We start from the raw sequence: 14,314 nt of genomic DNA on the forward strand, positions 1-14,314 counted from the left end.
ATAATATGTCTATGGTGTCACATTACATATGAACATTAAATAATGTCAAAATATAATTTTAATATAACATACCCAACCATTTGTATTACAAATAAACAGAAAATTGTTAAATTAAAAAAAATAAATAAGTGTATACAATTCTTATAAACAAATTTCACTTCAAGATGCTTTAGAAAACTAAAATCACTTCTTTAAGTATTATTTCACAAAACAATGTACTAGCAAATATTAAATGTACATATGAAAAATAAAGTGTTAGTGTTTAAAATGGGTCACTCAGTGAGAATTATAGCATTTTCAATTTTTATAAACAATCTTACTTCCATGATTATGGCATCCCCCCCTTTTTTTTGTAAATATAATTTTTTTTCTGAGTTTACGATATTTCATTATTTCTTTAAACATCAGTGTTTTCTGTGTTCATGTCATTTTTCAATTTTTTAAAGAAAAATGTTTTCTATGAGATTCTTATATAACACACAAAGGTTAAATAGGTGTAACTGTTTTTAATTTTTAACCAATAGTCTAGATGGAAGGCAGCTCGTAAACCGTGTCAACTGCCAACTCTGCATAATTGAAAACTGGAAATTGACTATCAGATTTATAGTGCATCTACTTTCCCAGGGTGTGAAGTGAGTTTTGTGATAAATGAAGCAAATAATTAACTTCTGAATTCATAGTCAAGGCACACTGAATGCTAGGTCATGCCCAGCACAATGCTCTTCAAAGAACGCTAAATTTCTTAGATGCTTCAAATGATGCTTGCAAATAAAATGTGTTAAGTAGAAATTGCTTTCTTTAGGTTATTCAGGTTAGTATGTTGATGATCAAGAATCAGTGTAAATTAACACAGAGAAAAAACGACTTTTATAGATAAAATATGATGTTCAATTCTTGACATGGCTAATCATGCTTGAATTAGCTATATCACAATAATTCAAATATTCAAAAATAATTTTAATATAATGCGAGTCAACCCTCTGTACGTATTCTTACATTATAACAAAAAATACACACACACACACATGGAATATCAATAATCAACACTCAAGTAAAATAAAACAAAATCAAAAAGAGGAACTGCATCAAAAACATCAAATCCAAACCTCTGACTAGTGATAATTTGTTATAAATAAAAACAAGCTCAAACAAAAATCACAAATCAAAAGGATCCCCAGGATTGATGAGTATCTTCATGTGAGATTGGCAAATGAAGGTAAGGCTTATACACAGTGTATTTCCATTGTAATGTAGGTCCTACTATTTCAGTCACCTCCAAAACCTAAAATACATTTTACATACTACATTATAACCTGTACCCTGTGGATCTTTTCTTACTTTTCTTTGGGCTTGTTTTTGTTTATTAGAAATTTTCTCTCCCCACACATACACATTTATAGAATTGCAAGTTATAAATATTTTAATTTTAATAAAAGTATAGAATAATATAAAGTAAAATAAAACTTTTTACTGATAAACACTGCTTAACACTAACAATAACAGATTCTTCTGTACTGACCTATGAAATTGTTGATTTGGGTGGATTATTAATGATCCTTTTAATATGGTATCTTGTTTAACATCAGTCTGTGGAATGCAGAGTATGCTCTGACCCCAGTGAGTTTCACTGATAACAATAAGAATACTGTTAAAAGTGTTGACAAGGAGAACCATTTAACATATGCGACTTGTACCTCTATAGTACACAGTTAATAAACAAGATTGCTTAGAAGCAAGTCACTGGGTTAACCCTTTTGTAACACACACTGTATAATTTACATATTTGCACACTTTAAGTATCTATCTTATAACTTTTGATAGAGTATGTGCATATTTATAAAATTTGGCAGAACAATAAATAAAGAAGTAAAGCAAAACAACTCTCTTTTTAGTTATGATCCTTGAACTCCATTGCTGCTGAACATAGGTTGCTAAGTCTTTTAAAATGTTGCACATGGATGATATGAAACAATATTTTTGGGGTTTTATATATACAGTTTAATAACCACAAAATCATAAATTACTATATCTATACCCCCAGAAATACACTATAATTTGTTAAGTTTAGTAACTAAGTTGTATTTAGAGCTAAAAAATTATGAAGCTTGAGCAGACTAAAGACAACCTACCTCCTTGAAACATTGATTCAAAATAATGTGGTAACCTTTTAACAAATTAAAATGGCTAAAAAAACCACTAGGTGGACATTCTAAGCTGTAAATTGGTTATCCATATGTCACATATTGAAGTGTATATAAAGGGACCATTTCCAAAAATGGAAAGAGGTGAACAGGGCCACTGTGATTCAGTATATAAGCTATATCTCAGAAATGAGGCCTTCATTTGATATTCTAGCTTGTCAATATTGGTAATTTGAGTTCCTATTTCATACAAAATTATAGATTTAGTATTTTGACATTAAAAACATCCAATTTTAACCAGTGTTGCATTCAACATACCACATGATTCACAAAAATCAATATTTAGGTGTCCTCTTTTAATATTTACTTTTAAAATGAGAAATTAACTCATATAATAAAGATTGAATTATAATCTACAATTTGGTACCAAACGTACTGACATAAATTCAAAAAATAGTATTTCAATAAAATCTTGAATACAAATCAGCAAATATGATGACATGCCTTAGACTCTTGACTTGTTGTGAAAGGGTTAAACTTTCAACATGTGCTTGTATTACTGCTAATAAATTGCTTTCACTGTAAACAGTTTAAACTAAAAGTGAATACAATAATTTAATGAAAAGCAATTAGATTTTACTACAAGCATTGGTCACGCTATAAATACTGTTAATGTTAATAATAAATTGAACCATTCAACAATATAAACTACAAACATTACTGATAAAAAGGGTTGTTTGACAGGAAGTTTAAATATAAATATTACTTACATATTGCTAAGAAAAAGAATTATCTATCAGTAGGTTACAAGGTTTTATTTTTACAACTGTTTATTGTCTTGATAAAGAGAACTGTCTACAAGTAAGTCACTAGGTCTTACTGTTACCAGTATCACTGGTTATATTCCTGATGAACAGGAGTGTTTAGCAGTAACTCAAAGATACAACTTATACTACTGATACTTATACTACTTGGTTTTAAACTGCCACCATAAGTTATATTCTACAGACAAAAGATTGTCTAGAAATTTGGATTTCACAGCAACAACATCTTATACTTTTGATAAAAAAATAAGGGCTATAACAGAAAATCACTTAGTTTCACTATATAAATAGTTATACTGCAAAAAAACAGGACATTTTATATATTAGAGTTTACATATTATTATTGTTTATATTCTTGCAAATAGAGCTGTCTTGATAGAAGTTTCGGGTTTTCATAACAAAAAGTGTTTGTACTCATCAGGACAAAACTTCTGCTTCAGAACAAGTTTTCTCAGGTCATGTTAAAAACAATTACTCAGATATGTTAAAACCAATAAAGAAAATTGTAACTGTCAAAAACTGAATTATATTTCAACACAAAGTAAATAAAAACATTATTTTCACTTCCTTTACAGCACAATTTTCCTGAAATGAAATTATATGCAACCTTTTCACAGCATCACAGTTCATCTCTGATATAAACCTAACATACTCTATTATTCTGTTTGTAATGTGCATCTCATTTATAACACATTTTGGTGCTGTCTATCCTCTTCCTAGCATCTTTGTTTGAAATGAATAAAAACTGTTTTTTTTAATTTAACATATGACATCTTTGTTGGAACCAAACTGTACATTACATACATCTCTACTTTTCTACTTCCTGAAGATATTTTTTCACATGTAACTATATCAGTATATAACAAACATCATTTTAATTCTTGCTAATAAATCTCTGTTGGAACCTAAGAGTACTAGCATATAATGTGCATCTTTCAGTCTCTTTTAATACATTCTTGTTGTAATCTAATTGTATGCTATTTATATACTTAAAACTTTGGTCAAGCTTAACTGTACAGTGTGTAAAATTCAAAAGTAAATTTCTAAAGACGTTTATATTCAGGATGTGAACATTTTAAACTAGTAAGAAACTGCTTCAGTTCTAATTCTACTTCTTCATAGTTACAACTCATCTTACTTTTGGTATGGTGAAGTTGACAAGACTAATCCTCCTGGAAACTGTACTGTAAACCACACTACAAACCCATGGATGCAGTTGTAACCAAAACACTTGCATTCAAAGTCACCCTAAAAATGTGCAAACCAGAAAAGTTAATCTCAAAATGTCAATGAAAACATCATACTTTATAAAATATACATGTAATGAATGATTACTACCACAATCTGTGATGGCAAGAAAGCCCACTTGTAGAGAAAAATATATATGTAAAAATGGCTGGTATGGGTTGAGAACATTTTTTATGTAAAGGAGCAAACAATGTTTCGACCTTTACTACTACAATCTGTGATAGCAAGAAAGCCCACATGTAGAGAAAAATATATATGTGAAAATCGCTGGTATGGCTTGAGAACATTTTTTATGTAGAGGAGCAAACAACGTTTCGACCTTCGTCGGTTATCGTCAGGTTCACAAAGAAAGAAAGAGGTAATGAACCTGACGATGACTGAAAAAGGTCGAAACGTTGTTCGCTCCTCTACATAAAAAATTTTCTCAACCCATACCAGCCATTTTTATATATATAGATTGCTACTACAATTAAAACACAAGCATCTTACTAATGTGAGGTAGCCATTAGCATGATATCTGCTAGCATTTTGTGATTTTATAAAGAATAGGAAATAAGTTTTCAGGCCTATGTTACTGGGTCTGAAATGTTTAACATCTATAATCAAAATTATTTTTTAACTTTTTTCTCTTTCTAAACTGTCAAACTGATTTGAAACATTACAGACTACCAAATGTCTTGATATTTCAAGAAACAATATATGAACCTATTAGGATATTTTTCATCAAATTATTGAAAACTGTGTCCTAAAACATATAGTAAATGCAAAAAAATATATTTTAAAGTTTTTGTATTTTTTATTTTAAATCAAATGCATGTACAAGTAACATTTCAGGGATATTTTATCTTTGGTAGGAAAATTCCATGGAGTCATTTGTTCAATAACTTAATTCACAATGAAATACTATTTGCACCTGGAATTAAAAACAAATATTAATATGTAAATTATGAGGGAAGAGCAAAATTTGTAGCTTATAATCTTTATAATGAAACATTATCTGCCATCATTAAAACATTCTGCTTGGTCTTACAAGGTGCCAAGAGTAGATTCTGAACAACTTTATGAGATATGAAAATAAAACATTACATGAAAACATTTTTCACAATGTTACACATTACCAACAGTTGATTCTGACGAACCTTAAAAATTATTAGCAATGGATTCCAATTAAATTTACAAACCACCAACAGTGAATATTATATTACTTTATGCATTAATATCAAATTTCATTTGATCAGATTAGCAGTTTGTACAACACATTTACCAGTACAGTTTTTCAAGCTGGTTTGGTGCAAACTGAAGTAATTTTTACATGCTTAAGTAACTGGAAAACTTCCTTTGACTCCAGACGAAATAAACATTAATTACGAAAAATATTTGTTGTACATCTTTATGAAAATAACTGCAGCACAAAAACAGATATAAATATTTGAAATTACATTTGATGTTTTAATGTATGTTCAGGCACGTGAAACATGCAAGTTTGTTGCAAGTTGTTATTTACTGTGTTTTGAAGTATTGTTATAAATGTAACAAGTTAAATAAACTACTGGTTTTCAAAATGACATCTAAAAATAAGCTTGGGTCAAGCTGTAAATTCCATATACTGACATATCAATTTGTATAAAATACCTGAAAGTGTTATCTTAAATACAGGAAGAGTGATTATATAGATTATCTATTTTTTGCTTCTAGTAATTTTTCATTGTTTTCTTTTTTTATATAATATTCAGCTGGAGCATTTAAGTTGGTTCCCATTTGTAAAGTCAGTGAGAACCTACTGTTGGTAGTTTATAAGGTCATGATAAATATGTTTCATCACAATTCTTAAAACCAAACATACTTCCTATTCTTCAGTGTTCAATAATTTAGTATTCACTTTCAATACCAATTATAGACACTGAGTTAATGAGTATGTGTTTGGATGTACATGTTTCTCCAGTGTTGCTATCAGGCAAAATAGTTTTGTTTTTTTTCAGTTTCTTAGGATAAAAGCAAAGTGAAAAAACTGTTCTTAGAAGTTTTTCCCATTGTCCGTATTAATATGATAGGGTTGTTTAGCTATTTTTCTTACTTTTGCAGTTATTGTAAAATTGATGTATTTAACAATTAATTTACATTGTGAGGGGAAATAGGTTCTGCCTCTTATTTTTGGTTTTCAAATCATTGCTCCCCTTTTTCACATTTCTTTTTCATGATGGGTATTAAAATGTAGAAAAGTTAGTTTCTTGAAGGGGTGAATTATGTTCTCTTTTATTGAAAGATTCAAGACTAAAGCTGTCAAGTTTTTATCTAAATGTTCTAAGAGGAACTTTACCTTAGGATTGAAATAATCTAAAAAAGATATGTAGTCTTAGGCAGTCTGCTGTAAGTTATGGTTCCCAAAGTCATGTATAATGTCCAAGTGAAAAAGTATACAAATTAATTAGTTTCATTAGCTCATTAAGTAACCAAGTAAACAATCCTGAGAGTTGCAAGTGAAAAATATACACTAGAGCTGTAAGTTCTGGTAATGATCTTACAGAACTTCATGGGTATTTATCTTTACTATAGTCATAGTTCTGTTTATAACTGACCTCTACTATTCAAGTAGTGTTTTGGCTTGTGTCTCAAATTTTTTTCGCTTTAATAAGAGACTGGTTTAAAAATAAAATTAATATTTAGGTCTCTCATTATGGTAGACTTGTAAATTTGGTGTGGAATATACAAAACCTTTCACTGTGTCAAATACTGAAAGCAAACAGAAGTTATGTTTTCACCCATTTGCGACTGTCATTTTTATTACCTGTACAAATACCACCAGTACACTTTGCACAACCTTCCAAACAATCACTAGTGTATATTACTGCCCCTGTAGACTACCAGTGCAGTGCAGTACATGCATGCATAAAATGTAAAGAAAATTAATACATAAGAAGTCAAGCAAAATAAAATCAAAAGGAAGGACTGTACTAAAAACAGCAAATCCAAACATGTGAGAAATGACATTTTAATGATCAAAACAAGTTAAGAAAAAAATATATATATTAGAAAGTTGTATAAATTAAAAGGACCCTCAGGGTACAGGTTATAATATGGGATATAAAATGTGTCTTTAGTTACCTTCACTTGCTGTAATTCTTCAATGCTAACAGTATTTATATCCAATTCAATAACTTGCCAAGGATGAGCCACCACCATTTCTGGAGACACTGATTTCACATAAACTCTATCTAAAAGAAAAAGAAAATTTAAATAGAAAATTCACTTAGCCTTCAAATACTGTATTTATATATTATATAAAGGATTATATAGTTTATATTGTAAAAATAACATGTACTCTGCTGCTTATTAACAGATGAATACCTTAAGAAACAAAATATGCTAACACTGATTAATTACATTATTAGCTACCATCAGTAACTTCCAAATCACTCAAAATAAGGATGCATGTACAGTTTTCTTTCTTGAGCTACTGTCTTAACCACCATCAGCATGTTCAGTTTAACCTGAATCAACCTTTATTCACAAGCACTTAAGTGTGTTTTTCTTATAGCAATGTCATATCTGGCTATCTGCTGTGTCCACCAAGGGGGAATCAAACCCCTGATTTTAGCATTCTAAACCCAAAGACTTACTGTTGTCCTACCAGGAGGTCCCTTTCTTAAAGCTGCCACATTAACAACAGCTTATAGATTGAAAGCTGACAAAATGTTTAAAAACCATAAAGAATTGTTATAAAAACTATTGTTATAAATATCATTTCATAGAAATTTTGTTTCTCATCTTCTAGCTCAACTGAGAAGTTCTGATTTTTAATGAAAAGATTACTGGGTAGTAACTTGTTGGAGAAAAAAGATAGATCTAAAATGCTATTTGTTAAACAACTCTAATTTTGGACCACAACAGATAAATTAAAAAGTGTAGATAAAAAAAATTGCAGTAAACCTGATTTTATGCCACATTACCTACTACTATTATAACAAAGTCAAGTATAATATTTAGTTTTTCCTATAAAAGTTGCATTTTTAAAAGCCATCAACATACTGAGGTCAGCTAAATTCTAAAGATGTACCAACCAGTTCTCTCTTGAGCCAATACTTTAACTCCCATGAACATACATGGGTGAATTACCTCATGGTTTAACTATAAGTTCTCATGCAATCCATTTTTAAACCTCCATCAGCATACTTAGGTAAACTAAACTCAAGATGTACTTACCAGTTCTCTCCTGGACTGCTGTCTTAGCCACCACTGACATATCCACTTTGTACGTTTTTTCAACTTTATGCCAGAATTCTACACTATAAGGAAGGAGAAATTAAAATGCAAATGAAAAGATAACACTTCATTTCCTACCCCACAACTATACAAATGAATATGGGAAAATTATGCATGAATGTAGAAAATAGGCAGTCTATAATATGATTCTGTGGTTCACTTTGAAGAAATTATAAAAGTTACCAGAACATCCTCACAAAATACACTTATCAACTTCAATATATCCAAAGTATTCATTAATGTGCTAGCTTTTCAAACATTTGAGTTTTCTGCCAACAGTTTGGAAATGATATAACTGTCAAGTAATGAAGTAAAATAACAGAGCTCACAATTTTCTTTATCAACAACGACACCTGGTAATTGGTTCAATAACATCAATACTCAGTAACCTCTGCATAAAACATTTAAAAAATAACCTCTTTAGCAGCGACTATAAGATCTAGCATTTAACTAAGATACATCAATGACACATTCTTAATTTGGCCATACACAATATAAGTGATGCTCCAGAATCCATGAGCCGTCTGAATAAACATCTCGCAAGACATTCACAACAAAAGGAGAAGATCAGAAACTCCCTTTCCTAGATGTGATATCACAAAGACACACACAACTTACATACCACAGAAGTTTACAGAAAACCTATACATATGGGTAAATGCCTTGAATACAAATAAAAACACTCAAACACTGCAAAAGAAAAGCATTACAGACTGCCTACTTTCCAGAATGAATAAGATTAGGGACACCAAAAATACTAAGGAAGAAAAATAAATCATCTTAACAATGGAAGCCCTGAACATTCAATAATTTTATTATAAAGCTGATCCATTGTCTTTGTGTGTGTTAGCAACTAACACTCAATGTTGGTTGGCTAAATTACCATAATATTTTGCATGGTAAGTGAAAACTGTCTGATGACTTACATAACCTATTTTGTTTTAGTATTTTTGTCCAAAAAGAAAGTTAAAAACACCTGAAGTAATACATATTTACATTTTTTTCTTTTTCTTTTCTTTTTTTTAAATAAACTTCTAGCTTCCAACAACCACAATTGGATGTCTTAATTACTGTAATTTTAATATAGCAACTGGAAACTGTCAGATAATATGCAAGAGTTCTGTTGCTTTAGGATTTTTGCAGAAGGGGATAAAAAAAACAACCTAAAGTAGAACATATTTACACTTCTTATATACTTTAGGTTTTGTATTTAAAGACAAAAATACTTAATCAGTTAAATAAATCAATTATCTTTCACAAAGTAGATTATGCAATTAGCATCTTATAAGATCATTAGGAATTTGGTAAAGAAAGAAGGGGGACATTACCTAACATTGTTATTTATGCAATTTTTGTTTCCTTAATAGGTATCTTCCACTAGTGAGATTAAAGAAGATAAAAAAATAAAAATATGTAATAAGAAAATTGCAAATATGAGTGTCATGATATAAAAAAACTGTTTAGTGCAGATATTATTAATTAGTTTATCTTGTGTATGAATACTTTATGATTGTTTAATTTTCTTTTAATAAGAGAGTTAAAAAGATGATTATTGGAAGTTGTGTTTGTAACTCATTGATGTAGAGAATATAGTGAGCAGATTATTTATAAACAAACATAAATAGTATTAGATAAGTGAGAAACAGCAGACAGATAAAGATAATAGCAGAAGAAAGTAGAGCCACAGCCAAGGAAAAATTTGATGTGAATTTAACAATTAATATAGGCCTAATGTGCAATATGTTAAGAGTAAGAATAACAGTAGAAAAAGTGAGAAGAATAAAAATTTAATTCTCTCAAAATATGGTTCTAAAGCAACTGAACCAGTCTGAGTGCACTTTTACAATAGGAACAGTGGATATTTTGAAGAAAGAAGACATGATTACTGGAAGAGCAATATATGACAGCAGTAAATTGTATCACAATTGTAAGTAAATTATACAAAGATTACTACAAGTGAAACAGAAATTTGAAAATGTAGTTTGGCTTGTCAACGGAAATTCTAAAATAATTGAATAGGCCTAGGTGGATTTTGACAAAAATAATGTTTATGATATCCCTCTGACCACTTAATAAATAATTTGTTGTATATAAACTAAACTAGTTTCAAATATGTATATTATTTTGAAAACAAGTGGAGTGCACACAGTTCACGTATTGTTGAACTTATTACCAACAAGATACAGCTACTGTAGAAGAATTCTATGGCAAACAAGAACACAGTATATATTTATACTAAAAGAAGAGTAAGTCTTTATTTGACGATTAATGTACACAAACTAACATCAGTTCATATTCTCTTATGTCAGAGGTTTTTATGAGATTATACAGAGAATATGTAAACAGCATTCAGAAGTCATAATAAAAAGTGATCACAGTTGGTACATAAAACATCACTTAGAGATACAACATAGACCAAAAACACCATCTATAATACCCCTTATGAATGTCAACATTAATACATTGCAAACACAAAGAAACCAACAAAAATTAAAATCTAAGAACATAATTAAATACATTATTATGTAATAGTGTAATAATGATCTATCTATAATACCCAATCATGCCAGAGAAGCCCATAGAACAAAATGCAATAATATGAAAATAAAGATATTAACCACAAACAAAAAAACCTAAAATACAAAAACCTTGTATAGCTACTTCACTGATAATACACTTGTTTAATGAAGTAAAGAAGTCAGAAGAATCTGAATGCCCATCTTTAAAGCATCCATATAAGTTAACTATAAATTACCACCAAAACATTGAACATGACATTATAGGTTTAGAAAAGAACAGTGCACCAAATTTTACAAGCTATCAACCATAACATCATGAACAGACACTATAAACACTAGAATATACATGTAGCCTACTAATATACTTTATAAGGTTACAAAGTATTCTTATATGATTTTATATGACCTTATAATTTGCAATGAAAATAACTAACAATCTCATATAAATATCAACACTCAATTATTGGAAATTACGTATGTAACTCATTGACGTAGAAAACATAGCAAGCAGATGATTTAGTAAAACTTATAAATATTATTAGATAAGCAGAAAATAGCAGACAAAGATAATAGCAAAAAATAACATGCTAAAATTCTTAAATATTCTTACACTACAGAATATGTAATTAGTATCCAGCAAAATAATTTGTATTTCTGAATTTCTATGATAAATGTTTCTACTAATGAAAGAACTTAGACACACAAAAATGGTGAGTGTAGCTTAAGTTTAAAAGATTATTTCATGATGTTCAAGAAAAACATTTTCTCAACAAGATGATTTTAAGGTACAAAGAAAATCTCCAACCTTTCTTCATACTCCTCGTGATCACTCAAGGGGGCAAGATAAAGAGATGCCTTCTCTGGAAACACATACCCACCCTAGAACCAAGATACATTACTTTCTGTTACATCAATTATAGTTTTTATAAAACTAAAATGGACATTTCTATTTTACTCTTCAAGTAAACATTTTCTCACATCACTGAAATACGTGTTGTTACAACATAAAGGTTGTTGAACTAATTAACTTTCTTTCAACTTCAATCACCATAATTTCTTTGTATGATGTTCAAACATATTCATGTGCTATTTCAACATATTTTAATGAGTACATAAGTGTAATCTTCTATTAGTTAAACACATTATATAATTTGGGTAAAATTAAAGCATATTTTTATATCCACATAAATGCAATTTTTTTATCATTTACAAATTTGTTGTTTTACCAACTAATTTTGCAATTCAGACATATTTTTACTTGTCAAAATGTAACTTCACATCACTTAAACATAACTATGCTCTGTAACCTATTTGTATAAATGTTAAATGTAACACGTTATCACTTTATACATGTTTATACACCATAAATTGCACTTAACACAAATCACATCATAAATTTTTTTAAGGAAATGCTGGGCCACAAGTTGCAGGAATAACAAAAAATCAATTATAAATGCATTTCTTACAGCTAACAATACTGCAAAAAATATATATCACTATTTAACATATAATAAAATAATATAACCTGCTTTAACCAGTTGTCTCGGGCATAAAGGACTGAGGGGAGCATTGTTTCATACAGCAGCATGTATCCCTAATTACCACAAGATAAAGAGCAATAAATTACCATTAATAAAGCAAATTTATATCTGTGTGATACTTGAATACAACTACTTATGACTATAAAAATATAAATGTATTAGTTATAGATAAGTGCATCCCACCTTGAGAGTGAAACTGAAACCACTGAATTAAAGAAAAAGAGAATAGAGTTGTAATTATTCTCCCACACATTAAAAAAAAATAAGAGTTGAAATTTATTCCATAAAAAAGCTTTATTTACTTAATTTTATAAATAACTTTTTAATGCAAGATTTTAACTGATTTAGACAAAAATAATTTGATTTCTGAATTTCCTGAATATTTTTAAAAAAACACTATACTGCACTCAGAGTACCCTGAGAGGAAAGTCATAAAAGTTTTAAACACAATATAGCTAATGTGACCACCTAATTTGAATACAAGTGTAGTTTCATCTATATTTAGTCAATAATGGCTTCTCAGCCTCAATTGTCATGGTGTGATATAACTGCTTGAAGAAGTCATAGGCTAGTAATTTAAACATGTAATTAAAGCTCTTTTACTGTTCATTTCAACTGCGAAAGTCAATGTTGCTTCAAGTCCATCAATCATTTGAAAAGGAAAGAATAAAGTGATAAAAAGCTTATATTGGTGACAAAAAAATGTTTATAAAGAACTCACAATACAATTACATTTCTAATTTCCTAAAGCTTGTTTTTATTATATGGAACTATTTGAATTGTTACTTGGTAAGATAAGAAATTATTTTTATGCAAAAAGATGAGAATATGCTTAATTAAGTCTTTTCTGCACTTGACCATATAAAGTTTCATTTTGCTCACCAAACTGTTATGCTTAGCTTACTTTTGACTTTATTGGCATAAAATGACCATTTCAACAATGAAAGAAAGTCACAAAACAAAGTAAAAAATACAAGTATAAAATAGTCACAAACTCATTATTTACATTAAGTGAAACCTTTGTTAACAACAGAAAAAATCAGCTTGCTAATAACTTTGGTATGGCAAAAACATTATTTTTATTACACTTGAGTGATCACAAACACAGTAAAGCTTATACAACAAGTGAATAAGTCACTAGGAAACTATATACATCTGAACGTGATGCTAGTGAAATAATATTCATAAAAAAAAAACATTAGCAAAATAACATACATCCAAACAACACAAAGGTAAAGCAATACAAGTCAGAACAACAAAAGTTGTAGTTTTATAGGAAAGTTTTAAATGAATACAGAAAGGTAAGCAAATCAGTAATCAAAATCAACAGTAAAGGAAACATTTTAAGTTGTTTCCTTTAAAACTCATGTTATAAATAAATCTTTTTTAAATTTTTATAGCTGTGAATCATACAATTACCAGAGACATTCTAGCACAAAAAGTAAAACAGCAACATATGTAACTATGACATATGGGAGAAATATATCTTCATAAAATCAGTATATATAACCAACATTGGAAAACAAACACATATCTAAATTAAACACTTGTATAAAACAACAAATTACACTAGATACTAGTGAAGCAAACTGAACTAAGTACCGGAAAAGCAGGCAAACATTCACAAAAGACAATGTGACATAAGAGATCCTGTTTTTACTTGGTTATGTTTTTGTTCATTGTTCATTTATTATTCCTTCTATCATTTACTATATCTATGAACTTTTAGTTACATTTAAAATGCTAGCTCACTTTCCAAATGATTACCTTTATTTTAATTA

General features: G+C 29.1%; 1 protein-coding gene across 12 annotated transcripts in view; it reads right to left on the reverse strand.

Annotated features, from left to right (window-relative positions):
* LOC143250575 (protein arginine N-methyltransferase 6-like) overlaps positions 1-14,314 on the reverse strand; it is a 62,869-nt gene that overhangs the window by 6,410 nt on the left and 42,145 nt on the right. For 11 of the 12 annotated variants that reach the window (XM_076501353.1, XM_076501352.1, XM_076501351.1 and 8 more), the window contains 6 exons: positions 12,518-12,586; positions 11,798-11,871; positions 8,414-8,496; positions 7,316-7,425; positions 4,104-4,213; positions 1,520-1,627 (listed from right to left, as the gene is read on the reverse strand). In XM_076501353.1, the coding sequence (XP_076357468.1) occupies positions 1,520-1,627; positions 4,104-4,213; positions 7,316-7,425; positions 8,414-8,496; positions 11,798-11,871; positions 12,518-12,586 (554 nt within the window). The remainder of the gene's footprint in view (positions 1-1,519; positions 1,628-4,103; positions 4,214-7,315; positions 7,426-8,413; positions 8,497-11,797; positions 11,872-12,517; positions 12,587-14,314) is intronic. The other variant, XM_076501350.1, reaches the window with a different exon arrangement.

The sequence above is a fragment of the Tachypleus tridentatus genome, chromosome 5, assembly GCF_004210375.1.
Source record: "Tachypleus tridentatus isolate NWPU-2018 chromosome 5, ASM421037v1, whole genome shotgun sequence".
Lineage (NCBI taxonomy): Eukaryota > Metazoa > Arthropoda > Merostomata > Xiphosura > Limulidae > Tachypleus > Tachypleus tridentatus.